The sequence below is a fragment of the Cyprinus carpio genome, chromosome A12 (assembly GCF_018340385.1).
Source record: "Cyprinus carpio isolate SPL01 chromosome A12, ASM1834038v1, whole genome shotgun sequence".
In the NCBI taxonomy this organism is placed as follows: Eukaryota; Metazoa; Chordata; class Actinopteri; order Cypriniformes; family Cyprinidae; genus Cyprinus; species Cyprinus carpio.
Genome location: NC_056583.1, coordinates 4,526,072 through 4,554,054, shown reverse-complemented (window position 1 = coordinate 4,554,054; position 27,983 = coordinate 4,526,072). Strand labels below are relative to the sequence as shown.

The window sequence follows — 27,983 nt, the reverse complement described above, 5'->3', positions numbered from 1 at the left end:
TCAATCGAAACATTATGAAGTGACGAGGATACTTTTTGTACATGAAGAAAACAAAAATACCGACTTTATTCAACAATTCCTCTCCTCTGTGTCTCTCCAAATTAGTGTAGTGCCATTTTGGCAATTCTGAGCTGTACGCCGCCTGCGTACTGCTCAGAATTGCCAAAATGGCACTACACTGATTAGTAAATATTACTAATACTCAAATCATATATATTTTTTAAAGACATAATTTCAGTTATGGGAAAAAATGCTACTGGATTGTCTCATGAGCCCACAAGAGGGCGCAGTAAGGAATTTCAAATTCAAATTTTGCTTCAAGTTTGTAATGTTGTGATTCATTTCATAGCTGGTTGGCTAGGTTTATGGCTTATAACAATTTAAAAAAGGCTTTTTAAAATCTCCTCAGCATTCAAGCATAGCATTAAACTTTTAATACAAAGGAATAAAATGATATTACTGTCTTTTTAAGAAACTGCATTATATTTTTAACTAATGTTGTTCATAAAACAAATACAATTTCATAAATTGCAAACAAAACGACATCGTTTTGTGCAAAGTTTAATAAAGAAAAAAAAAAAACATACCCGATTAGTAATATATTAAATCATATCAGCAATATGAGAAAACAGACAGCATTATTTACTATGCCAACCCAAAAAATCTAAACCATCAAAAATTTTGCATACGTCACTCCATAAACTCAGCCACTCATCACTTTTTTTTTAAGGGGCTGTTCATGCATAATGCACTTTTGTGGTTAAAAACATGAGACACAGAGCAGTGGGATGAAAAAAAAAAATGCTTTCTTTAAAGGTTTCCCTTTTACTTGACAAAACCTTTTAAAAAATGCCCCCTCATGTGTGAGATGCAGGCACAACAATCAAAGACGTCCATCTAGTGCATGTTTAGATGGAAAAGCAGTGCAGTTGAATGCAAAAATGTGTTCTATGTGAAAGTCCCCCCAAGTTGTTTTAGCATAACCAAGATCTTCACCAAGATTTTCTGGTCTTAGCAGTGGTCCAAACTGGACCAGATGAAAAGTTCCCCTCTAAAACCAAAAAAAAAAAAAAAAAAAAAAACAGGCTGAGATATCAACCTGTTTTAATGTTTCTTGACTGTAATATCTGTATCACACTTAAAATATAGCTACTTTTCTTGAATAAATCTTTTCTTGGTCTTGAATAAATCTGATGAAAACACTCCTCACTATTGCTGAGGCCCATTCTGGTCAGTAGCCAATCACCATTCAGTAATATGTGTCACATAATCAGCTGTGCGATACACTTCGCAGGGTCTCCTGTGCTTCTACATATAGGCTGTTTATGTCAGACGATTCCTAAGAAAAACAAATTGCTAGTAAGAGGGACAGGAGACAGCTGTCTGCTGCAAGTCCAGCCCAAACACAGTCAACACGCATGACGTGTGCTCGTGGTGTAGTCAAGAAATGGAATTAAAGGTAATCCCTAAGTATTTGTTGATTGACAGCATAAGGCCAATGTGAAATGTGTCTGCCCTATTGCGGAGGACAGAACACAGTGTCCTCATTTTTCTGCTACAACATAGTGTGAAATAACATCTGTCTTATCTGTGTGCTCAGCACAGCCAGTGCAGCCAAAGCAATGTGAAGCAACTTTTGGGGTAACCTCAGATCCGAATGTCAAACTTTTTGGCAGATGTGGTGCCGAGCTTTTAAATCCTAGTCTGTAGCCCTCTGTCACAAGTCCAAGTCAGTAACAGTTTAAATAGTTAAATACTGGAATAGTTCAAAAACACATCAATACATAAAAACTGTAATTGTCAGGAAGGTCTGCTGTGCAGGAGCGGAGGACACGGAGAAGCAGGAGATTCACGATAACAGTCTTTAATAGGGGTAACACAGGGCAGGCGGGAACTCACACAGAGCACAGAGAACGGACAACACTTTAAATACAAGACTTAATGAGGGGTAATAAACGAGACACACCTGAACCAAATCATACAATCACACAAGGGAGAAACTGGGTCGCGGGGAGCACATGGGGAGGAAAACACACCCAGACAGTCCAGTGGGCATGACAGTTCGCCCCCCTCCCGGATGGCACGTCCTTGCGCCGCAGGAAAAACAAAGACATGGACGGAGCGGAACTCAGGAGGAGGTTCGGGTGGAGGACGGACACCTGGGAGGAGGACGGCAAGCAGAGTCCAGGGCAGACCAGATGGAAGGAGGAGCCAGGGAGGAGACAGGACGGACTTGGAGCATGCAGAGCCAGGTGGGACCCAGGCCACAGCCATGAAGGTGACCCACGGTGGAGCCGACAGAGGGAGGAGCCATGGTGGAGGAGCCCGAGGCGGAGACATAGAGCCGATGAGCCAGGGCGACGGGGAGGATCCGGAGGGCCAAGATAGAGCAGATGGCTCAGGCGACCGAGGCGGAGGCGGGGATCTGAAAGGGCGTAGTGGACACGGAGCGACAGAGGACCGAGGAGGAGCCGAAGGGAAGGAAGAGTCTGACAGAGCCAGAGGGGCGGAGGCAAGGGATTCTCCAGCCACGCCGACGATGGAGACTGGCAGGCCCGTCGTGCTCGCACTGCACAGATGGTGGGCTGAGGGTGAGCAGAGGGGCTGCCAGATGACAGCGGCGGAGAAGGCAGGAGCAAGAGGGTGGGTGGGCATTTGTGAGCCTCTGGGCTTTTGTACACTGCCCACATTCACCAAATCGCGACTCACAGCACTGGGAACACGTCAGACAGGGGAACGACAGGGTTGGCAGACAGTTGAGGGCAGACTGGAAAGTTTGAGGAACTTGGGAGGAGAATGGGTATGTCCCCATATATATCTGCCTCCCAGTCTATTAAGTCCCCTGAGTCCAACAGCAGCTCACCCCCAAGTGGTGGTGCAGTGGGCGGCGCTTTCTTCAGTGCTATCGCACTCCACTGTGGAATCCTCCATGGAGGGCTTCTTTGCCGGCACTCGCACCTGGTCAGACATCACGTGAGGCTCTGGCTCCAGGGCGATCCTCAGCTCTGTCGATCTTTTCAGCGATGGCTCTTCAGTCACGGAGGCCTTTGGCTCTACGTCTGTGTTGGGCTCAGACGTTGGCTCCACGCAGCGGGGGTGATGGTGGGCTGGGCTCTGGGTCTGGCGTGGAACTGGCGTTAATCATCCAAATACGGGTAAAACAGGGCAGGCAGGAACACACAAAGAGCACATAGTATAGACGACACCAAACCAAGGAACAAAGGAATGGACAACACTATAATGCAAGACTTAACGAGGGGTAATAAACGAGACACACCTGAACCAAATCATACAATCACACAAGGGAGAAACTGGGTCACGGGGAGCACATGGGGAGGAAGACACGCACAGACAGTCCACGGGCTTGACAGTAATATTGTAAAATATTATTTAAATATTAGTGGAATGGAATACATTATTATTAATATTATTATTATTATTATGACCCTACAAATGATAATTAAATGATGATTATTACAAATATATTTATTTACAATGTTAAACAAATATAAGTACTGTAAATAAGTATTGTACATAATAATTATAACAATTTTCAATATTAATGCTAATAATAACATATTAAATTATAATTACAAATTATAATTATTAGCAATGTTAAACAAATATAAATGTGGTAAATTATAAGTATTGTACATAATTATAATATATATGTTAAACAAATATAAGTACTGTAAATAATAACACTAATAATAATAATAATAATAATGATAATATTGTACATAATAATTATAATAATTATTATTATTGTTATTATTATTTAAATAATATTACTCAATTGCAAGTACCGCAAATTACAATAATAATAATAATAATAATGTACCATGTATGACAAAAAGAGAACTTATCTGCATATATTAAACACACACACACACACACACACACACACACACACACACATTAGGCCAAAGGCCAGTATCCTAGTAACTAATGAATGTAACGTAATTCTCTTGGGTGATAGAGGTTGTTTAGACACTTGCTATTGTGAGCAGAGTGCATTTCATTAACACAACTTCAGATCTTGCAGTGTATTCAGCACTCAAGCTCCTCCACACGCCAAATGCTCTAATGAGAACAGTGCTCTAATGAGAAGAGGTGCTGAATACACACGCTGACCAGCCGCCATAGCAACAAGACCACCATACAGTGCATGTGCATCAGCGGACGTGACCACTGAAGAACAGCGGTTATGTTTGTGGATAGTTATGACAGTTAGAGATGCTGGTGTCACTGCAGGTGCTGCACTATGCCATCCTTCCTTCATGCTGACTGCTGGCTTGGATTTCAACATCAGAGCGTGGTCTAATGCCAGTGTTTCGAGAAACACACCTGGGTCCCATCTCTAACACTATGCCGCTGGGCTGTGTGACACTCATGAGCAAAGAAACACTGTGATTGGACCAGAAGCAGGTGATCTGCATGATGAGTCACACTTCCAGCTGTGTTGGGCCAACAGCAGTATATGGATTGAGCAAACATGGCTTTATCCTGCCAGGCAGGAACTGTTCATTCAGTTAGGCCACTTAGAGACCTACATATGAACACGACCAACTCCAGTACATGGATTTCTGTTTTGACAGTCTACAGCAGTTCATGTTCACCTTTAAAGAATAGTTCAAAGAAAAATGAAAATGATGTCTTATTTTGATATTTTGAAGAATGTGAACTGGGAACAGAGAACACTATTTAAAGACAGACACTGATGGAACACAACTGGAATCTTATTAACTAAATGGGGAACACCTGGAACTAATGGCACTGATGACAGGAGCAGGAAGCATAACCAAATAAGGACAACAGGAACTAAGACTGGGGTAAAACAAGGAAAATCAAGTCCACAACACTGACACCCATAGCCTTTAGTTTATGTCACAGCCACAAACCATTTAAATGATTTAGTACAGAGATTCCCAAACTTTTTTGCCAGTCGAACCCAAGTGGGTCCAGTATCCAAAAATCATACTGTACTGTTCAACTCTGTACTTTCGGATTATATATATATAGTATGTGGGTGTACAGTATATATATACTGTGTGTGTGTGTTATATTTACTAGAGAAAAGTTTTGGAAAATATACAAACACACACAGAGTTTTTTTCATTAGAAATTTACTCGAGTTAATGTAGAAGTAACCACCTTTAAATCTAATCTTAAAAGTACACATTTTTTAAAACTTTTCTCTAGTAAATATAATGGTGTAAATGTACTTCATTACTACCCATCTCTGGTCAAACCCCATAGACGTCAAATATTTACTTGAAGTACATGAATGGTCATGTAACAAAAAAAAAAAAAACATTTGTGTGTGTGTGTGTGTGTTTTATGTTGACAGCTGGACTGTTAAGTGGACTCAGACCTCTGTTTAGTTGTGATACTGTGTCAAACGTCAAAATTACAAAAAAATAAATAAATTTACTGTGTAATAAAAATAAATATTTGATAATAATTATAATTTTAACAGTACAAGTTCCAATACTAATATTTATGAATTCTGGTGAAATGCTGTAAACCTCTGTCCACAAAAATTTGGAAAATAAAAGTAAATAAATAAATAATAAACCTAGTGTACACTCTCAAATTCACGTTAAACTCATAGCGCATGCAGAGATGGAGTTTTCTGGAGATTTTTATTTTTCCGTGAAACAAGAACTTGAGTTGTATATGAACACTGTGCTGTGTTTCACTTTGAAACATAAAGCATCAGAATATACAGATATTTAATTAAACAGCAGCCTTTTGATTTCATAACCCCATTAAGCTATATTGCAATTATCATGCAGCCACATTTATATGTTTAAATTTTACATTGGATAAAATAATATATGTGTACTGTATATCTGCTGTATTTAAAACAGATTGCAACTGCTTTTTATCACTTAATTAGAAGCACCACTATTTGTCTGTTCCAAAATATGAGCACTACAAACTTCTTGGAATTTATCTTGTATACTAGAGAAGAAAAAAGAAAAAGAAAAGAAAAGAAAAGAAAAACAGACTGACTACAGCTACAGGCTAATTTTTGTCTGATAATGCAGCACTTCAATCTCAACTCATCCACTGTCTGGGCTTTTAACAGACACTCTCTTCATTAAACACACATCAAGGCTCTATTTACAGCTTGAGCTCAACAACATGCAGCAATTTAATTTTATGCATATTGAAACCACCCCCTCATATCAAGCAAGTTACTGGCATATAATTATATTGTTCAGTTCAGTTCACTGTAAATGGTTTTTCAAAGACAAAGGATGTAGTGGGTACACACATCAGAAATACAATACTAATTAATAATGGTCCGATATATACTCTATTAAGCAGTGTTTATAGTCCACAGTAACTTAAAAACAATAATATAATTGAAATCAAATTGAATTCTATAACTGTCAGGTGATTCTAAATAGCCTACAATATGTTTACCACTGGACATTATACATCTAGTTATTGCCACATGAGGGCGCTCTTAGATCACTCACTGTGTGTGTACACTCCAGGCTTTTTGATAATATCAATACCTCATAAAGCAAAATCGGTATTGAAATGGAAATTTTCTTTCAGCCAAACTATGTATGGAAAGTTTGTTAGGACTTAAGACTGTTAAGACTGGACCTAACAAAGTATGGCAAGCCATTTGAACATTTAACCTGTACTAGTATCTATTTTCATGCTACTAGTACTTATTTTTTAGATACTAGTATCTTTTCCACTAAGTACTAGTACTTGTTCATTAGATACTAGTACTAGTTCCAATAGCGGGGTTTAACCCAAAAAAACTATTTCCCAGTGGGGAGTGGGTAATGGGGGTAGGTTGCGGGGGTGGACACACATGCAGGGTTATTTGGATAACCCTGGGTCCCTTTGAATGCATACTAGTCAAAACTGAATAGCTGATATCTCAATGACAGATCCCCATATAAGTCAATGGCAAAATGATAAAGTTGTTACTAGTCACTATTGCAATAAGTACTAGTATCTAATGAATAAGTACTAGTATCTATTTAATAGGTACTAGTATCTAACAAATAAGTACTAGTATCTAATAAAAAGTACCAGTATCTAATGAATTTATTACTAGTGTCTATTTAATAGTTACTAGTAACGGTTTATAGATTAAATGTTAAAACGGCTTGTCATAATCAAAGCTTTGGCTGAAGTTTACAAAGTTTGAATGTTACAAAGCATTAGGCTCAGCATTAAGGATAGACAGACAGACAGACAGACAGACAGACACACAGACAGACAGACAGACAGACAGACAGACAGACAGACAGACAGACAGACAGACAGACAGACAGACAGACAGATAGATAGATAGATAGATAGATAGATAGATAGATAGATAGATAGATGTTGAAAACTATAATGCAGTTGGTCATATTGGGTTGCTCATTCTTGAAAACCTGTCCAGCTGAAAAAATTATAGCCACAAGGAGGTTAGACCACAGCCAGACATGCAAATCAAATGAAAAACAGACCAATTAATTTCTGCCATGTGGACCTTAATCATACACCACATTGTCGAAGTCATTCATTATGGGAGAGATCCATTTTTTTTGTTTTACTTGAAAGTGCATTCAGAAAGCATTCAGACCCCTTTTTTCATATTCTGTTGTTTCAGCACACACTCACACTCCATACCATATATTGACAAAGCAAAAAGCACACTCCAGTAAAAGTGTAGAAAAATCTCAAAGACAATCCAGAGGAATGGGATGAATCTATGCTAAGTTTCAAGCGCAATAGCATGGTACTTATGTCAGTACGATGTTTCAGTTTTTTCTTTTTAATAAATTTTGGGTATGGAGTGTACACTGAGTTTTCAATAGTAATAATAAGAAGTAGAAGAAGAAGAAAGTATTTTACCAGAAGTCTGCAACATAAAATGTGAAAAACGGAATACTTTCTGAATGCACTATACTTGATTGAATCATATTGAATTATAATTTAATGTACAGAACTCCATATAGTCTGATAACACGATCAGAAAGTGTTGAGTATCAGACTTACTTCGCTTTGGCACCAGCATCATCATAGCCTTTGTTAGAGACGTCGTCCAGACCTCCAATCAAGTGTTTGAAGGACCTGCAAATAAGAACAGAAAAATTAATCCGTGCTATTTATAAATACCCCCCCACCACCCAAAATAAAATAAAATATGTCATTTTAGGAAACATTTGTATTGAATAATGCCATAAACAGATGATTGTCATTTAGGAACAAACTATTTGACTACACGCCGAGCAGAGCAGAGTCAATCACAGCACAGTGCATCCCAAATGTTTTTTATCCCATTATACTTCATTTGAAGGAAATACATCTGTGGCTTTCTCTCTCCCATCTGTTTATAAGGCAGAATATATCTGAGCTCACACATTGAACAGTTTGCTCTGCTTCTAGAATAAGACAAGGATTTGGCTTGCAGAACTCTGGGACAAGGGAGGGTTAAATAATAAAATGTCTACATGAAAGGCATTTCAAAAGTAGCACAAATAAATAATGATGATATATCTATGTTTTAATGTGACTCATAAAAATGAGGGAAAAGGTGTTTCCCATTGACGTGCACAGCCTGCAGCCCCGCAGTCAGTAAAGAGAAATCCTGGTGTCCTGCTGGCTGATTTGGCCACTTCTCCCTTATTTTAATTTATTTAACATTTATTTAATTTATTATTACTTTAAATTATTGCCTGCCTGATTTATACATGTTATTTCTGAGTTTGGCTTTCAATTGTGACCAGTGTATTGGAAAAATAAACCTTATAGCTCGATAAAAAGTAAATAGATAGCCTAATAAATCATGGATTCGCTAGTGTTGCCTGCTCTGCAATGCTATTTACCTCATCTCCGGCGAAGGGATTCCACAAAAAAGAAAAGCCCTGCCCAGTGTGAACACACACCGTAACGAAATGAGTGGCATTTCCTGATTGATCTCATATCTGTAAGATGGATTTCTGTGTGCGAGGTTACAAACGTATGTTCCTTTTCTACATGCATTTCTCAAAAATGCACTCAACACCAACACGGATCGGGTCTTATCTGGTCCACTTAGAAAAAGCACATTTATTTTTAATTTACCTGAGGCAATTAATACCGAACCCGACCCGTGTTCGAGGCACCCGTTGAACTTTTGTACCCGAACCCGCTAGGGTGTCAGGTCGGACCTCAGATTTTCAAATCACAGCTTAAGTGTGATTTAAGTCTGACACTTATTCATGTCTCCATCTCTGTCACCAAACAAAGTATTCATCCACCATTAGCATATTAATAGTTGAGTTGCTTTGAAACTGCAGTGTCCTAATCAGGCCTGATGTGATAAATCAACAATAAAGTTAAACTGATCATTTATCCTAACCTATTTACATTTTCTCATGTTTCAAATACCAATTGGCTGTTGTATTCACTCCAGAGTCCAGTTTGAATGCATTAAGAAAGTAATTAGGGTAACTTTTAATTTCATATTGACACAAAATTTAGGATTTCTTGCCTTAAAATCTTCAACATCGAATGTCATGTTACACTTTGCCAGTGGTTAAATGTCATCCCTTAGCACAATACATAAAAAGTGCATTTATTTTTTTCCCTATCCTCTTATTAAATCAGAGAAATATTTTATCACCTATGTTGCTACAGGATAAGAGATTTAGACATGAGAGGGAACAAGTAATAGTGTTCATTATTTCAGCTGCTGCGCTTCGGGATGTGACTCATCCACCAGAGAATTCTCACATTATCACATATTTTTATTAGAACTCTGATGAAACATTGAAACTAAAAGGGGAACAATCATTTTTATGGCTAAGAGCTAAATTGTAGGATTAATTGAAAGCTTTAAATCCTAATGGCATCGTTTTGTTGGATGTTATCGTGATTTATACAGTCTTTTGAGTCTTGGCAGCTGAGGTCAGGCAGGACAGCGGTAACCCGAGCCATAATAAAGATTTGATGGACATTTAAAGTGTGAATGACTTTATATCACTGCACTTCTGACCCATTTCACAATGTATTCTTAGCACAGTCCCAAGTGAAGCCCCAGAATTAGTAGCAGAAATGTTCTGGGGTATGAACCCAAAGTCACTCTCATGTACTTAGATTTCTGCCATTAAAATACTACTTTGCTGAGAAATACACTATTTAAAAGGTCACTCGGTTCTGTAATTTCTGCTTCACTAGCAGAACAAAACAACTGCAAAAATAATGCTTTAATACACAACAAGTCAATAGGGCCATGACAAATAAGAGAGGCACATATTTTTCGGAAAAACACTATCATACATCTAGTTTTAAAATATAATATTAAAATTAATGTCGATTTCATACGGCTTTAAAAAACAAAATATTTTCAGCAAAATCTTTACATTTATTTATTGTATTTAATTAGCTTTGCTTTTTTGTTTTTAAATAGACTTTATAATTAAACAAAAGCTATATAAAGACTCAGAAAATATCATATGGTGCAACCATCAAGTAGGCCTATAATAAATAAAACATTTTCCTTATATATTAAATGTCACATACACATACGTGTTCACATCATAGTTATTTTCAAGCTTTTAAGTATATATTTTGTAATATAAATTGTATTTATTTATATATTTTATTTATTTATTTTTTTATATAAATCATTTAGTATATAAATCATTTTAATTAAGAAATTAAAAACATTAATTTTTCTTATGTGTTTTAAAGGGGACCTATTATGCAAAATTCACTTTCACATGTTGTTTGGACATAAATGTGTGTTGGCAGTATGTGTACACTACCACCCTATAATGATAAAAATCCACCCACTCCTTTTTTAATACCCATAAATAATAAGCAGTGTCTCCCAACGACCTGTTTTCAGCATTGCTGCTAATGTGATGTCACATTAGCCACAGGCCCCGCCCATGAAAGTTGACAGACACTGCCTTTTTAAAATAGAACCGGCCTGAAGGAGTTCACAGTGAGTTGTACACAGTCTGCCAACCGCCATTGCTGCACTGACGAGAATGTCTCCTAAGTGCTTTAGGTGTTCTGTAGCTGGATGTATGAATCCATATAGCTCTCTCCATTTACTCCTGAAATCTGAGCCACTGAAGACGAGGTGGATTAATTTTGTATTTGAAGAAAATGCTCCCTCAACTCTACCGAAATTTGTTTATGTCTGCGCAAATCATTTTACACTGGATTGCTTTGTGAATGAGGGTCAGTATAAAGCAGGTTTTGCACAAAAGTTGCTCCTGAAGGTTGGAGCAGTGCCAGCTGTTCGTGATTCAGCTACACCTCCAGAGGAAGTAAGTATTACACGTTATTTTTCCAAATGGCCTTTCTGAAAGAGCTTCTTGGCACTATGTAAGGCTAATGTTGCTAAAGCTACCATTGTCTGTCTGTTTTCACTGATGCTGCCTTCACGTGCTACCAGAATGATCGTAAATAGGAAAGTGGGAGTTAAAATTGCATATGAAAGCAATATAAGTCGACCGCTGGAATTAGCTGAGCTCATAATCACAAGTGGGGCTTACAAAGTTTGTAATAGCATGTGGTGACACCATGAGTTATTTTTTATTGCGCCGTGCTCTCGTCTGTGCAATTCATAAAGTGCATTTTTTTATGCATAGTACAATCTTTTAAACCGAGTGTGTGTGGGGCAGCTGTGGCCTAATGGTTAGAGACTCGAAGGTCGCCGGTTCGAGTCTCGGTGCTGGCAGGAGTTGTGGGGGGATGAATGAACAGCGCTCTCTTCCACCCTCAATACCCATGGCTGAAGTGCCCTTGAGCAAGTGCCCTTGAGTGTTCACTTCTCACTGATGTGTGTGTGCACTTGGATGGGTTAAATGCAGGGCACCAATTCCGAGTATGGGTTACCATACTTAGCAAATGTCATGACTTTCACTTTCGACTTTCACTTTTCTGTAAGGATAACAGGCTTGTACTAATAGTGGAGTGTTTATTTGCAAAGACTAGCACCAGTATTGCCGGAGCTTGAGCTCTTGAAGCTCTGCCCTCTTCCCCGGAGCACCAGCTCATTTGCATTTAAAGGGAAAGACACGAAAATGGCGCGTATTGGCTCATACCCTAAAAGTGGTAATTTTAACAAGCTATAAAATTATCTGTAAGGTATTTTGAGTTAAAACTTCAAATACACACTTTGGGGACAGAGACTTATTTTACATCTTGGAATAATGGGTCCCCTTTAAATAAATTGTTAGATCCAGAAAAAAAATGACCATAACATTGAGTAACTGTTTGCCAAATTTATCCATTTACAGTAGCTTGTATATTTCTTTCCACCAACGGAAATCATTCCAAACAATAGTAATAGTAAGCATTACTGTTGCGTTCTATTTCTGCAGGAAATCAGCTGCATGAATCAGTGGTTAAAATCCCCACTGATCACAGGTCAGCTAGCATACAATATAACAACAACAAGAGTCTTTTATTGAGCATTACCATAAACCCCTGACTGATGACAGGACTGAGATAATGGGCGAATTCCTGCAGTGAGAGTAAAAGTCAGTTTGCATGAGGGGTTGCTTATTATATCTATTCCTCAGACCGAAGTAATATCAAAGTCTCTGGAGTACGATGTCTACAGAGATGAGAGGAGGTCTGCGAGTCCCGCTGTGCAGCAAGGCATTGTGCTCCTACTGGTTTTTCACATGCCGTGCCACTCAAATGAGGACATAGTTTGCTTCCAGACAGACTGTTGTCTAAGGATGGCAAACGAGAAGATTTGGCTCCCTGAAGTTAACTGGCGTAAACTAGCATGAACTTGCCACAGTAAAAGTTATATGAGGTCATTAGAAATTAGAGGCAGCAATCTAGTGAGCACACAGTGGAAAAGATGAAAGACTAATCAAATTTCACAGCATCAGTACACACACACACAGAGACACACAACTCACTCTCTGTCGATGACGAGGCAGGTGACAGCTTCAGCAGCAATGACATTAGCCGTCCTGATGTCTTCTCTGTGGAGACACAAAGAATACATGTCAATCATACACAGCCAAAATCTAAAATGTATTAATTTTTGATTAATTAATCAATACACACACACACAAACACATACACATTTATATGAGATGGATATTCAACATATAGATATTTTAGTTGAATTTCCAACAAAAATTACTATTTTGTGACATATATTTACTGAGATATAAAATTTTATACTGCCATTAATTAAATAACTTTGTATTTTTATAATGTCATGTGAACACTTTAGCATTACTGAAATCATACAGTCGTGGCCAAAAGTTTTGAGAATTACATAAATATTAGTTTTCAAAAAGTTTGCTGCTAAACTGCTTTTAGATCTTTGTTTCAGTTGTTTCTGTGATGTACTGAAATATAATTACAAAGCACTTCATACGTTTCAAAGGCTTTTATCGACAATTACATGACATTTATGCAAAGAGTCAGTATTTGCAGTGTTGGCCCTTCTTTTTCAGGACCTCTGCAATTCGACTGGGCATACTCTCAATCAACTTCTGGGCCAAATCCTGACTGATAGCAACCCAATCTTTCATAATAACTTCTTGGAGTTTGTCAGAATTAGTGGGTTTTTTGTTTGTCCACCCGCCTCTTGAGGATTGACCACAAGTTCTCAATGGGATTAAGATCTGGGGAGTTTCCAGGCCCATGGACCCAAAATTTCAACATTCTGGTCCCCGAGCCACTTAGTTATCACTTTTGCCTTATGGCACGGTGCTCCATCGTGCTGGAAAATGCATTGTTCTTCACCAAACTGTTGTTGGGTTGTTAGAAGAAGTTGCTGTTGGAGGGTGTTTTGGTACCATTCTTTATTCATGGCTGTGTTTTTGGGCAGAATTGTGAGTGAGCCCACTCCCTTGGATGAGAAGCAACCCCCACACATGAATGGTGTCAGGATGCTTTACTGTTGGCATGACACAGGACTGATGGTAGCGCTCACCTTTTCTTCTCCGGACAAGCCTTTTTCCAGATGCCCCAAACAATCGGAAAGGGGCTTCATCGGAGAACATGACTTTGCCCCAGTCCTCAGCAGTCCATTCACTATACTTTCTGCAGAAGATCAATCTGTCCCTGATGTTTTTTTGGAGAGAAGTGGCTTCTTTGCTGCCCTTCTTGACACCAGGCCATCTTCCAAAAGTCTTCACCTCACTGTGCGTGCAGATGCGCTCACACCTGCCTGCTGCCATTCCTGAGCAAGCTCTGCACTGGTGGCACTCCGATCCCGCAGCTGAATCCTCTTTAGGAGACGGTCCTGGCGCTTGCTGGACTTTCTTGGACGCCCTGAAGCCTTCTTTACAAGAATTGAACCTCTTTCCTTGAAGTTCTTGATGAACCTATAAATTGTTGATTTAGGTGCAATCTTAGTAGCCACAATATCCTTGCCTGTGAAGCCATTTTTATGCAACGCAATGATGGCTGCACGCGTTTCTTTGCAGGTCACCATGGTTAACAATGGAAAGAACAATGATTTCAAGCATCACCCTCCTTTTAACATGTCAAGTCTGCCATTCTAACCCAATCAGCCTGACATAATGATCTCCAGCCTTGTGCTCGTCAACATTCTCACCTGAGTTAACAAGATGATTACTGAAATGATCTCAGCAGGTCCTTTAATGATAGCAATGAAATGCAGTGGAAAGGTTTTTTTGGGGATTAAGTTAATTGTCATGGCAAATAAGGACTATGCAATTCATCTGATCACTCTTCATAACATTCTGGAGTATATGCAAATTGCTATTATAAAAACTTAAGCAGCAACTTTTCCAATTTCCAATATTTATGTAATTCTCAAAACTTTTGGCCACGACTGTACAAGTCAGCTTTTTGTGAATTTGGGCTAACAGACCAAATTGAACAGTAGCTCAAAAAATAATGTGTAATCAGTTAATGTGACACTTCGATGGCGATGCACGCTCGGTCCTTCGCTCTGCTCACTCTGTCAAATATTCTACAATCCTGATAGTAAATTTCGAACCACTCTCTGTCTATTTCATCATGAGTACTTCAATGGTCAAGGACAATCGGAAAAGAGTGATTGAGCAATTGCCAATAAAGAAAAAATTCAAAGATTCCACCATCAATAAAGAGGATCTTGACAGAGCCATTGCTATCGGTATCAAGCTAGCACTTAAAGAGCCAGCAAAGTACTTTGGATTCGGTTGTGGCCTCGACAGTAAGAGATGCGATAGACTCTGAATTGACCCCGGTATTGTGTGACCTACATATGTACATAGAAGCGACCAACAATTCTGTAAAAGAGCTAAAAGCAGTAGTTGAAAAGCTAGACATTGCCGCCAAACAGACACGTGACCAGGTCGATTTCGTTCAAGCAGCTGCACGTGAGGATAGGAGAACAGTCACGAACCTAAGAAAGCAGTTAGAACAACTTACCGATAAAATGATAAACATGAAGGATAGGAGCAGGAGAAATAACGTACGACTGGTGGGGTTGCCAGAGGGGGCGGAAGGCTCTGATGCAGCCGGCTTTCTCAGAGCTAATCTTTCCAAATGGATCCCTGCATTGAAAGGTTGCGATACTGAATTTGAGCGGGGGCATCGCGTCTATGACAGAAGAAAAAGTAACTCTGAGTGGCCGTGCACTCTTATCTTTCATGTGCTGAGATGGCAAGACAGATCGGCGATCCTGAAGGGTGCACAGCAGGCATACGCAGGATAATGTCACGCTGTTTTTCCTGACTTCAGTCCAGCCATGTCTGCCAGAAGAAGTAACCTCAACCCAGTCCTTAGGAGGATGACAGCAATGGGTCTGCAGCCGTTTCTCATCTATCCAGCAATAATTAAACTACGGCACAATGGTGAGCAGATGATGTTCGACTCTTCTCAGAAAGGAGAGGATTTTATCAGCTCACTGCCACAGAAGAAGGCATATTAACTGCCCAGGAGAGGAGAAAAACAAAGTGTACATGGACACTTAAGTTTCTGCTGTGATCTTCTATCCTGCAAACTTGTCTAGTGACTGATAAGCTTTGAAATCTTTTTTATTTTAATTTTCTTTTTTTTTTAGGCAGACCTATATTCTCGTTAATGTGCGGTCTGTTTTTGGTTCTTGTTCAAAACTGTTTGTTGTTCCTTTTTCTGTGCTACTTTTATTTTATACAACAGACATTAATATATTTATTTATTTAATTTGTATTTTATAAGGTTTGCACACTCAAGTGGTCTGGCATATAGAGTTACTTTAAGGAGATCTCATTTTGTGCGGGAATGGATTGCGCCACCTTCTGGTCGACCATTTGTTTCCTTGGTGTGTGGTGGAATTGTTGATCGCATTACAATACCTTTTTCTGTCAAATGTGTTTGGAATCGGGAATTATCTGACTTGGGAGAAAGTGTGGTCTAACCTCTGTTTAACCTCTTAAAACTTGGCTCATCGTCTTATATATTTCAAAGTTATTCATAGAGCATGTATAATAACTCCTCGCAGAAGATTCAAAATATATAGATGATGTCTGTTGTTGTTTTTGTGATGTTGTATGTATAAAAATTAATAAAAATTTGACCACAAAAAAGTAATGTCTAATAATGTGTGATTTAATCCATCAAATAATCAGTTACACATTGTGTCATGTTTGGCCTGCTGGGACAGATGAAGAATGTAGCTCAACTACTAAAAATACTCATTCTAGTTACTTAATAATTATGCATGTAAACATGCATAATAAGAGGAAAACAATAAATCATGATCTATTAGATTAGATTAGATTAGATTCAACTTTGTCACTGCGCAGAGTACAAGTACAGAGCCAATGAAATGCAGTTAGCATCTAACCAGAAGTCCAAATAACAGCGTATATAAAATAAATATAGAATGTGTGTATATACATTAAGCTTTATGACATATAGTGCAAGTTATGAGGTAGGAGGGCAGAGACCAGCTCAGTGCAAATGACTGTACATACAACATGGTGCAAAGAAAGTATAAACAGAAGATACATTGTACAGTGAGTATAAAAAGAAGGTGCATTATACGGCGAGGTACATAAATAGCATAGTGCAAATGGCATCCGGAGGTAGAAATGTGCAAGGAAATGTGCAAAAAAATCAGAAATGTACAAAACAGAGGGAATAATAAGAACATTGTGAGAGAGGATTCCAGACAGGTTATTGTTCAGTTCACTTTTTTTTTTCTTTTTTCTTTTTTTTTCATAAGGTGGTCCATCCAGGATTTATTGTTCAGTGCCTGAGATTGGAGTTCAGTAGGCTGAACGCTGAGGGAAAGAAACTGTTCCTGAGTCTGCTGGTGCGACAGCGAAGACCCCTTTAATGTCTCCCCGATGGGAGAGGAGTGAACAGTCTGTGACTAGTGTGAGAGGAGTCTTTGATGATGCTTCTCACTCTCCTTAGCCAGCATTTGTGGTAGACATCTTTGATGGAGGGTAGCCCGACACCAGTGATGTATTGGGCAGTTTTCACCACCCGCTGGAGGGCTTTCTGGTCCGAAACAGTGCAGTTGCCATACCACACTGTGATGCAGTTTGTGAGAATGCTTTCAATACTGCAGCAGTAAAAGTTCGCAGGATGCTGGGGGACAGGTGAGCTTCCCTTAGCTTCCTAAGGAAGTAAAGGCGCTGTTGTGCCTTTTTAATCAGTATGGAGGTATTGGGGGTCTGGGAAAGATCCTCAGAGAGATGGACACCAAGTAACTTGAAGCTCGCCACACGCTCCACTTCAGCCCCATCAATGTAGATGGGAGTGTGGTCCTTCTTAGTCCGCCGGTGGTCTACAATCAGCTTTTTGGTCTTTTGGGTGTTGAGTGCAAGGCTATTGTTGCCACACCACATTGCTAGATGCTGAACCCCGTCCCTGTAGGCTGTCTCATCATTGTCGCTGATCAGGCCTACCACCGTGGTGTCATCTGCAAAATTTATTATGGAGTTAGAGCAATGCACAGGTATGCAGTCGTGGGTGAAAAAGGAGTAGAGGATTGGACTCAGCACACAGCCCTGTGGTACCCCAGTGTTTAAAGTGAGGACGGAGGAGGTGTGGTTACTGATCCTAACAGACTGTGGTCTGTTGGTGAGAAAGTTCAGGGTCCAGTTACAGAGGGAGGGGCTGATGCCAAGATCACAGAGCTTGGAGATCAGCTTGGATGGGATCACAGCATTGAAGGCGGAGCTGAAAACAATGAATAACATCCTGACATGTGTTGGTTCTGTCCAGGTGCATCAAGGCAGAGTGGAGAGCTGAGGCGATGGCATCCACCTGACTCCACCTGAAAACATGCTTGCCCCCTGCTGGATTTGTAGGTGAACTGGTATGGGTGTAGGGGGACCCATACCACCATGTTTTCAGGCGGGAGAGGACCAGACTCTCAAAACACTTTGCAATAATGGGAGTAAGAGCAACTGGGTGGAAGTCATTGAGGGCAATTGCACCAGCATGTTTTGGTACAGGTACAATGGTGGTTGTTTTGAAGCAGTTGGGAACAATGGCTTGGGCCAAACAGGGGTTGAAAATGTTGGTGAAGACCTCAGCCAGCTGTTCTGCACAGGCCCTAAGCACTCGGCCAGGGACACGTCAGGACCGGCAACTTTATGAGCATTCACCTTACGCAAGGTGTAGCATACATCACTGGTGGAAAGTGTGAGTGCCAGGTCGTCAGGTGTGAGCACAGCTTTGATGGGTGGTTCTGTGTTTCCATGATCAAAGCGAGCATAAAAGTAGTTTAGATCATCAGGGCAGGTGGCATTGCTGGCTGGGGGTGTGCTGTTTGCTGGTTTATAGTCTGTGAGGGGATGGATGCCTGTCCACATGCGCCAAGGGTCATTGTTTTTAAATCTGTCCTCAATGCGCAGTTTGTAGTTACATTTAGAGATTGAATTCCCCTCTTCAGATTGGACCTGGATAAGCTGTAGGCATCACGGTCGCCGGATTTGAAAACAGCGTGGCGTGCCTTCAGCAGGAGCTGTATTTCCTTGTTCATCCAGGGTTTCTGACTGGGGTACATTTTAATTGCTTTATGGGTGGTTACCTTGCCAACACATTCGTTGATATGATGCAGGACAGAGGTGGTGTAGGTATTACAGTTTTTCTCGATTGCTTAAACACATTTCTTGAAACTATGCCTCATATTCTCAAAACAGTAAACACAAATCCATAACGTCTCACCTAATTACCCAAACAACCTATTTTCCGGTCAAAATGAAGCTCTACACTCAAAACCATTCAGTCTTGCTGAAAAACAAAAAGTCATCACACACAAACCACAAAAAACACCTCAAAAACACACACACTACAACATAGTTTTAAACACTGGTGAGATAAATTCAAAACAATACTACAAAAAAACAAAAACCAGTAATAAGTTGTTGCTTGTGATTCTCCCCCTCAAGGAACATTTCACATGATGAACATGTATACATGTATACACATGATGAACATGTATACAAACGTGTATACATTTGCACATTTTCTATTCCTTCATGTACTGTACAGTACAATACACCAAACAACAACAACAAAAATATTCTGCCCCAGCATCACATCTTTGGTCTGGGACAGACATCACAGGCTATACTGGCCCTAGCCAGGCAGCAGGGGTAAAGTCCTCTTGCATGACTGATCCACCCCTGTCACACATCATCTGTAATGTCTAGTCAGGCTTCTTCCATTCCATCATCTCTGTGTCCTACAAAAATAGAAGTACTGATTTTACAAAAGTACTTTTTACAAAATGGAAGCAGACAGAAACTCTATCTGTATGTAAGGCAATTTGATGCATGTGTTGTAACAGAGTACAGCTCTGAAAAGTTACAGTAGAGTACACTGAGGTACATCTACCCGTTTTCCTCCCTGAATGTTTCTATGATCGAGGCGATGGTGAAGCAACTTAAGTTTGGCTGAACTCATTGCCCAGCCTCCCTCATAGTCATACCATGGACAAGGACATGGTCAACTAGTGGCACAAATTTCATCTGAGACTCCTTGTCTCCTTGCCCCTCATCCTCCTCCTCCTCCTCTTTCTCTTCCTTTACCTCTTCCTCCACTCCTTACTGCTCTTGCTCATCCTCTTCCTCCTCTCTGGTGTCCTCGACCTTTTCAATCACGTCTCTCTGAATCCATTGTTCCAAAACTGAATGAACTGAATGGGGCTCTTTTATCTATCTATTGATGGTTCTGATTGGTGTGTGATAAATTTTGACTCTTAGTGTTTACACGTGAGTATCTGTGTGCTAATTGGGCTCAAGTTATGCTGACTTGAGTGAACAATATTGAATGCTAGTGCTTTCTAAATGTCCACATGGTGTAAGCACTGAGAAATGTAGGGATTTGTGTGTAGAGTTTTGCAGTAAGAGTTCACCAAATCTGACTCATGTGTTAAAGCAGGGAAATAGTGTTTATAGTTCAGCAAAATGGGTGTCTTTTCTGAAAAATGGCGTTATGGTATTGAAATTTTAGCTCAAAAGCCTGCTTATAGTGTTTAAGCAATCAAGAAAAACTGTAACATCTTTGTGGGAGTCCAGTGTGGCCCGAGAAGCAAACAAATTCCAGTCTGTGTTCTGGAACTCCTGCTGTAGTGAAGAGTCTGCTTCTTCCATCCAAACTTTAACAGCCCTCACAGTGGGTTTCACATGTTTGATGATTGGGGTGTATTTGGGTAGCAGGAACAGGGAGAGGTGATCAGATTGTCCAACGTGGGGGAGGGGAGTTCCTTTGCAAGCATCAGGGATGTTTGTATAAACATGATCAAGAGTATTGTCTCCTCTTGTCGGGCAGAAAACATTTTGATAAAATTTGGGGAGAGTTGTTCTCAGATTGGCATGATTAAAATCACCATCAATAATAAAGACTCCATCCGGATGTGTTGTTTGCAGTTTACTAACAGCAGAAGATAGTTCTTTCATGGCTAGTCCGGGGGTACATACACTGCAGCAATTATGGCAGTTGTAAATTCACGGGGCAGAAAAAAGTGTCTGTACTTGATATAGATCTATTAAATATCAGCAGAACAGTGGGATTTAGTAATAACAGCATCGGAGCACCAGGATCTGTTTACGTAGATGCAAACACCCCCACCTTTGCTTTTACCAGAGTCCACAGCCGTTCTGTCAGCCCTGTAGATATTGTGCCCCTCTAGCTCAATCGCGCTATTTGGAATGGTGCTATTGAGCCAAGTTTCTGTGAAAACCATAACGTGGCAGTCTTCCTGTCGGACTGGCAGATTCACTCAAGCCCAGGGACTGGAGTAATTTGGAAGGTAGTAGATGAAGATCTAGTGTTGTATCCACATCGGTGTTTGTGTAGCGATGTTTGATATCCAATAGTGTGTGACGGTTGTAAGAGGTTAATGCGAAGCTATGTCGAACAACTGAGTTGAAAATAACTAGTAAAATAAGAAGTAATTTGCAAAAACGAGAGAGACGGTGAGCCTATCTATTCACATGCCGCCATCTTGTATTATACTGTTTCAGAAAAATTAGCATCCATAGTACATAATTTGTCCTAATCAATGACAAATGGAGTGGTGTTCATCATCAGCCATTACTATTGTACAGCATTTTTTACCGCATGGCACAACATTAAATCATTGTATCAATGAAATATCCGGTGAGTGGCGCTAAAAGAGTAATGCTCTATTGCATTTGAAAATAATGTAGCACCTACACTAAATCCGACCCTAAAACAGATTGTGTCAACAAAAGCCAACATGAAACAAAAATGCATTTCCTGATGCTGTACCAGGTGTGCTACTGAGCATGTTTATCACATCAGAAAAAACATATATACGGAGCTGGTTTTGTGACGCAAACACCAAAATATAATAGTTTGCACTATGGTAAAAGTGTTTTGAGGTAATAACGGAATTGTACAAGGAATCTTGTGAAAATAAGTCTTTATTAATCAATAATCTGAGTATAGGTAGGTTTTTGGCAAAAGTACAGGTAGAGTCACAATTTTTCAATGATACTGTGTTGATGTAACACATGACACAGTGCTCTTTACTAAAGCAAGCTATTATTACTGATCATGCTTTTTCAACAAACCCAGACTATAGGTATTATACTTTAGGGTGCAATTCATCCTGTTTGTGCTAGGGACATGATTTGTACCTCAAATCATGTGATTTGTTGAATTCCATAGCAACTGCAACACACGAAAAAACGCTCAGAGCACCTGCAACTGCATAACAATTCCCTGACAACCACCCACAACCCCCTTGCATTGTGCCAGAGATTTTTAAATAGACAAACACCACTCAAACAAGGAGCAAAAATCATGCTGCATTGCAATTACATTGATTGTTCTTTAAATTACTGATTTGTTCAGCAACTTTACAACACATTACAAGGACATCAACAAAACCAGCTGCAGGCAGTAAACCACTTACAGTATGTGCAATTACCTTAAAAAGCCTGCCTGCCACATCCACAAATACGTGGCGTGTTATGAAAGTACACACATTTAAAAAAAAATATATATATTTTTTTTATGATGGATTTTCATGTTTTAGGATTAAAACTCTGGGTATGGGCCAATGCATTTGCTTTTATGGAATTGAAAAGTGGCAAAATAAATGACAAAATGTAAAATGTTTCCAGTTTCCAATGTTTCCAAATATTTTCAATGTGACCTTTATATAATACAATGACAAAAACTGTGACATGCCACCCTCATTCTCAACTTTGACATATGGGTCTCCAATTAGCACCACACAGTTGTGAATATTCTTCACTTTCCAGTGGACATGTCTATGTTTAGGGTGTCATTAGTGTTTGCTGTCTTGAGACGCATCTGTATGTGCTGGAATTCAACTGCCTCAAACTGGCTGTCATTAGATATGATATGTTTCCCGGTACAACTGTGAAAAAGATAACTCCCATTGAGAGATGCCGCAGCTCTTGCGAATAAGGTCCCATTATAAAACCTAAAGTGATTATTACATCAGTCCTGTGCTATTCACATCATAGCCACCCTTATCACATCAATCGCACATGAAGATTAAAAGCACCAAGAAAGTCCAGCACAGGGAAACATCCTTCAATTAGCATGGCACACTTCAGAGGCAGAGGGATGTCTCTGAATGCTATGACAGCATTAGGTGAGGATGGAGTCAAAGAAAGACAGAGGGGGGTTAAGACCAGCCAGTACAAACATGTTTCAGCTGTCAGTTAAAGTCTGGATGTAGTGAGCGCACATCACAGCAAGTAGGGAGTGAGGTTTATGAAGGAAAGGTCAGAGCCGTCAATCAAGCTGGTAGAATTACAGGATAAAGTGACACAATGCGAGCTACTCCAAGAAACCGAAACCAAGGTTAAAGTCCCAGCTGTGGAGCATGAGAGGTCTTCAATGTAGCACTGTAATTGTAGGTTAGCGCACTCAAAAATAAATGTATAGTAGCCCTTATTCATTGTATGTTTTCATATATGTAAACAAAGAATGTGAATATTATCAGATTGGGTTCAAAGCAAAAAGAAAATAATACAGGGTTTGAAACAACAAGAGGGTAAATGAAAATAGAAGTTTTATTTTTGGGTGAACTAAAGCATTATGTGGTAATAAACATTAAAGTATAGCTGAGATTTATCTGAAAAGGAAATAGCACTGATATAGCAATGCTTTTAATTTTCTGTGAAATGTATATTTACATAAACGTCTTTTCAGATGCAATGAATTGTAGCTACATACACAAGAGTTTGAACAAGATAACTAATATAATCACAAACATGCAGCACTACTAGTCAAATATACAAAAAAGTGTAGTTTAAATGTCAATGCTATTCTTTAAATAGAAGAAATAGCAGGTAAGGAATCATATACGGTAAATATCATGAAACAATTTAAAGCCCTCGTTCCCACTTCTTATTAACATTGCACAATGGAATAAAATATTGTTTAAAAAGTAAAAATGTATTTATACATGGTTATATTTTGTCCTATTACATAACATTTTCAATAAACTATAAGATTTCTACTGCAATTAGTTTGAGATGATTTTGGTAATGTGACCCGGACATGTTTTCATCAGATTCATCCATACAGTGTGTGGTTGTATACTTCCCTTCTGGTGTGTAAACTTCAGAAGAAGACCATTATTCTTAGATATGGTCAACATCTCCTTAACTGGCAGCAAATTAATTGTTTTGGCTCAACAAAGTGTTTTGCTTAAGAGGGACATGAAAGTTTACTTAGCATACAGGCTGTTGCACATCAAAGCAGCGGGCAGCCTTTAATCCACAAGACCACAGCTATTGTTATGCCTGTTACTTAGTCAAATCCCAGGCAACTCCCATATCATACAAACAAGACTCAGAACAGCATAAAAATAATGTTTAAGATGAAAGACAGACTTGATCCACTTCTGACTGATTTGCTAAACACACTACCACTCAAAAAAGAGAGAAACTAAACAAACATTAACCAAAACAAAAACGCAAGATTTGTGTACTAATTAAAGCTGAGAGTGAGAGGTGAGATCAAAAGACATGAAGATCAAGAACACACATTTGAAGGAGTGACACCTCTTCAGGCGAAAACTAATATACTACACACCATATTGCAACTCATCAGCTTGGTCGTCCTTGGGCTCAGATCAAAGCAAGAGCCCTCTAACTAGGTGGCTTTGTGAATAGAAACAATTGATCAATAGATCACATATAACTATAAATATTCACCTGATAGACACATTTGTTACAAACAATTATAATAAAATGCCCTTGCAATGACAATACCTTGCCCTCAAAATATTTATGTGGTAAAAATAGATTGTGCTTAAATGTAATAGTTACTACATATGTCGCAGCTAATAAAACTGTACTATCCATCAGTGTAATCAAAAACAGAATGAAACAATTAATTTAACATTAACATTGCTAATGCATTAACAGTGAATTAATAGTTTATTTTTTTTAAGTTAACTTTTTAAAATTAAAAATTGTAAAATTTTAAATGTGTAAATATATTAAAAACAACTTTAATTATGATTAATAAATGCAGTAGAAATACTGTTTATTGTCAGCTTGTGATATCTAATGCATTAACTAATGTTAACACATGTTTGGTTATTGTAAAATGTCACCAATTAAAATATGGTGCATCCAATCAGACTTCAAGGTATTATTGGTAAGCTTCGCCCCCGAAAGCGAACCTCAGAAACTTCCTGTGTTGTGGAAGGATGGAGATGTGGAAGTATGCATCTTTGAGATCTATGGTGACAAACCAGTCCTCAGATCTGATTTGAGCTACAACATGCGTGATGATGAGCATTTTGAACTTCAGTGTCATAACTGATCGGTTTAATACACTTAGATCTATGATCGGACGCAACCCCCCATTCTTCTTTGGAACTATGAAGTACCGGCTGTAAAACCCGGATTCCTTGTCTTGAGAAAGGTCCATCTCAATGGCCTCCTTCCTTAATAGGGTATTCACTTCTTGTTCCATAACCAGAGGCTGCTCGGGTCCGACTAACGTCAGGGTAACCCCGTTGAATCTCGGCGGTGGAGAGCCGAACTGAATACGGTAGCCTTTTTCTACTGTGCGCAGGACCCATTGAGATACATTTGGCAGTAGTTTCCACGCTGCTAAATAATCTACTAAGGGAATCAGTCTCTCGAGACTGACCTCTGGTGTTACTGAGGCAGCCAGATCTGTGTTTCTGTGAACTGACTGTTTCTGAGACCCTGAAGGGGTGGCGAGCCTCTCAGGTCCGCTACGCTCACTGAGAGTGGCGCTCGCTGGAAGCTGCTGTGCCCTGGAGCTCTGGCAGGGTTGGCAGACTGACTTCCCGAGGGCACTGAGGCGAGACGGGCACCGTGTAATGCGGTGTATCCCACTCTACCCCAGCAGGGGCTGCCCTCTGAAGTCCTGAACCCCTTATGTCAGGACTTCTTGGCCGAGGACTTCTTCGCTTCGATGACCGCCCTTAGATCTGTTTTGGGCTTAGAAGTCCCCGGCCCAGAGTGCCGCTGAGACTCTCGGGCCCGACGTGGAGGAGCAAGAGAGGCGACGCTCTGTTTTTGTGCCTTACGATATGAGGAGCTGGCATGCGGCTGGGGCATCTCCTGCCCAGATGCCCCGTGAGAGCGGCAAGGGAGGAACTTATGGAACGCCACCGCTTGTTTTCGTGCCTCCTGAAACCTGTCTATGACTGAGTTGACAGCGTAGCCGAACAGGCCAGAAGGCTGAAGCGGGGCGTCCATGAGGCAGACCCTGTCTTTCTCTTTCATCTCCGACAGGGTCAGCCATAAGTGTCTCTCCGCGGCCACCATGGCTGCCATAGACCGCCCAATAGCGCGAGCGGTCTCCTTGGTGGCGTGGAGGGAGAGATCAGCGGTCCACCTAAGTTCAGAAACATCGTCAGACTTGATCTCCTCTCTCTCGTCCAGCTCTTTTAGCAGGTCGGCTTGGTATGCCTGTAACACCGCCATAATGTGCACACATTAACCAGCCTGACCTGCTGCCGCATACCCCTTGCCCACCAAAGCCGAAGTTGTTCTAAGCGGCTTGGAGGGCAACGCCGGAGCCTTCAAAGACGATGCAACCCCCGGGGGACAGATAGCTGGCAAGCGTCTGTTCCACCCGTGGCATTGCTCAGTAGCCACGCTCTCCCATCCCTGCCACGTTGCCATAATAATCAGACGAGGGGATGAAGAGGCGGGCTGAAAAAGGACGGTTCCACGATCTAGCTATTTCTTTGTGTAGATCCGGAAAGAATGGAAGGCTCCGGTGTGGAGGTGGTTGCCTCGCCCGCAGAAATCGTTCATCTAGCTTACTCTTCTGCGGTTCAGCTGTTTTCTCGGCGGGCCAATCGATGTTGAGCTTGGCCACCGCACGAGTAACCACCTCCAAGAGCTCCTCATATTGTGGCGATTGGGGTGGTGAATCCCCTTCGACAGCCTCCACATCAACCTCGTCGGAGGAAGAGAGGCGAAGTGTCGATTCCTCTCCCTGGGGGGAAGAAACCGCCGAGCGTGCTTCTGAACTCAGGGATTGGGCGCCGGATCTGGCAGATGAAGAAGGAGATAGGGACTCGCTCGTCTCCATTCCCTCTACCAGATCCACCTGCGAACCCCATGAGTGCAGCTGCCTCAGCAGAAGCGGGGCCAGCACCGCGGGGAACGCTGGGGAAGGCTCCCTCCTCGAAGTGAGCCCTCTGGGATCGACCCCAGGCAGACCTCGCAGTCTGGAATCACCCTTCAAATGCTTAGATTTTGCTTTGCTTTTTGACATGTTTCTGGAGCTCTAAGAGACAGACAACAATAAATAAGACTGACAAGACAAACTGAGGACATGCACACACAGAGCGCTTGCTGAAAGACCTGATGCTGACGCCAGCTGCGCGGCACCTGCTTTTATAGCTTCCTGGTCACTTACGTCACCCCGCCCGTGACATCACGCTCTTCCATTGGACAGATTACACACGATATTCAGAGTCGCTCACACTAAACGTGTTCCCCATAGCGTTTCGACACAGCTCAAGTTCCTGAAGAGGAACTGAAATTCAAGAGACTTTTAGAACCCAAACACTCAAGCTAAAACTTAAACTACACAACAACAAAGTCTAATTTAGTTTCTCTGCACTGTCTTCACTTTTGATTCAATCAGAAAATTTAGAAATAATTTCATTTTACTCTCTTGTGCCTCACATGTTGGCATAGTCTACCACAGTGAACCAGAGATGATTTCATCAAGAGCTCTCGTCCCTGTGGCCAAAACATATCCTACTACTCTCTCATTCAAGCTAATCCTAGCAAATCTTAATTTTCCAAGCACGGACCTTTTATTTTGTGTGAACTGTGCAGGCTATTTATTTCGGTCCATTAGCAGCTTGCCCCTTTTTTCAGGGTCGATGACAAGCTAAATATCATAACACAGCTGTGTAACACCAGCCAAGTGCATTGATGCGTGCTTGTTAAATGAAAAAACATTGTACAAACCCTTTACTGTGTTTATTACTACTCATTAGGGCTGGCATATTCAAATTTTGAATATTCGTCAAATTTAAAATAAAAATACACATTCGAATGCAAAAT

At 40.3% G+C, this 27,983-nt stretch overlaps 1 protein-coding gene across 1 annotated transcript in view; it reads right to left on the bottom strand.

Annotated features, from left to right (window-relative positions):
• LOC109088223 (cGMP-dependent protein kinase 1) overlaps positions 1 to 27,983 on the bottom strand; it is a 171,492-nt gene that overhangs the window by 15,976 nt on the left and 127,533 nt on the right. Inside the window, exons 7-8 of the mRNA XM_042767208.1 lie at positions 12,900 to 12,965; positions 8,023 to 8,097 (exon numbers count right to left, since the gene is read on the bottom strand). Coding sequence (XP_042623142.1) covers positions 8,023 to 8,097; positions 12,900 to 12,965 — 141 coding nt within the window. The remainder of the gene's footprint in view (positions 1 to 8,022; positions 8,098 to 12,899; positions 12,966 to 27,983) is intronic.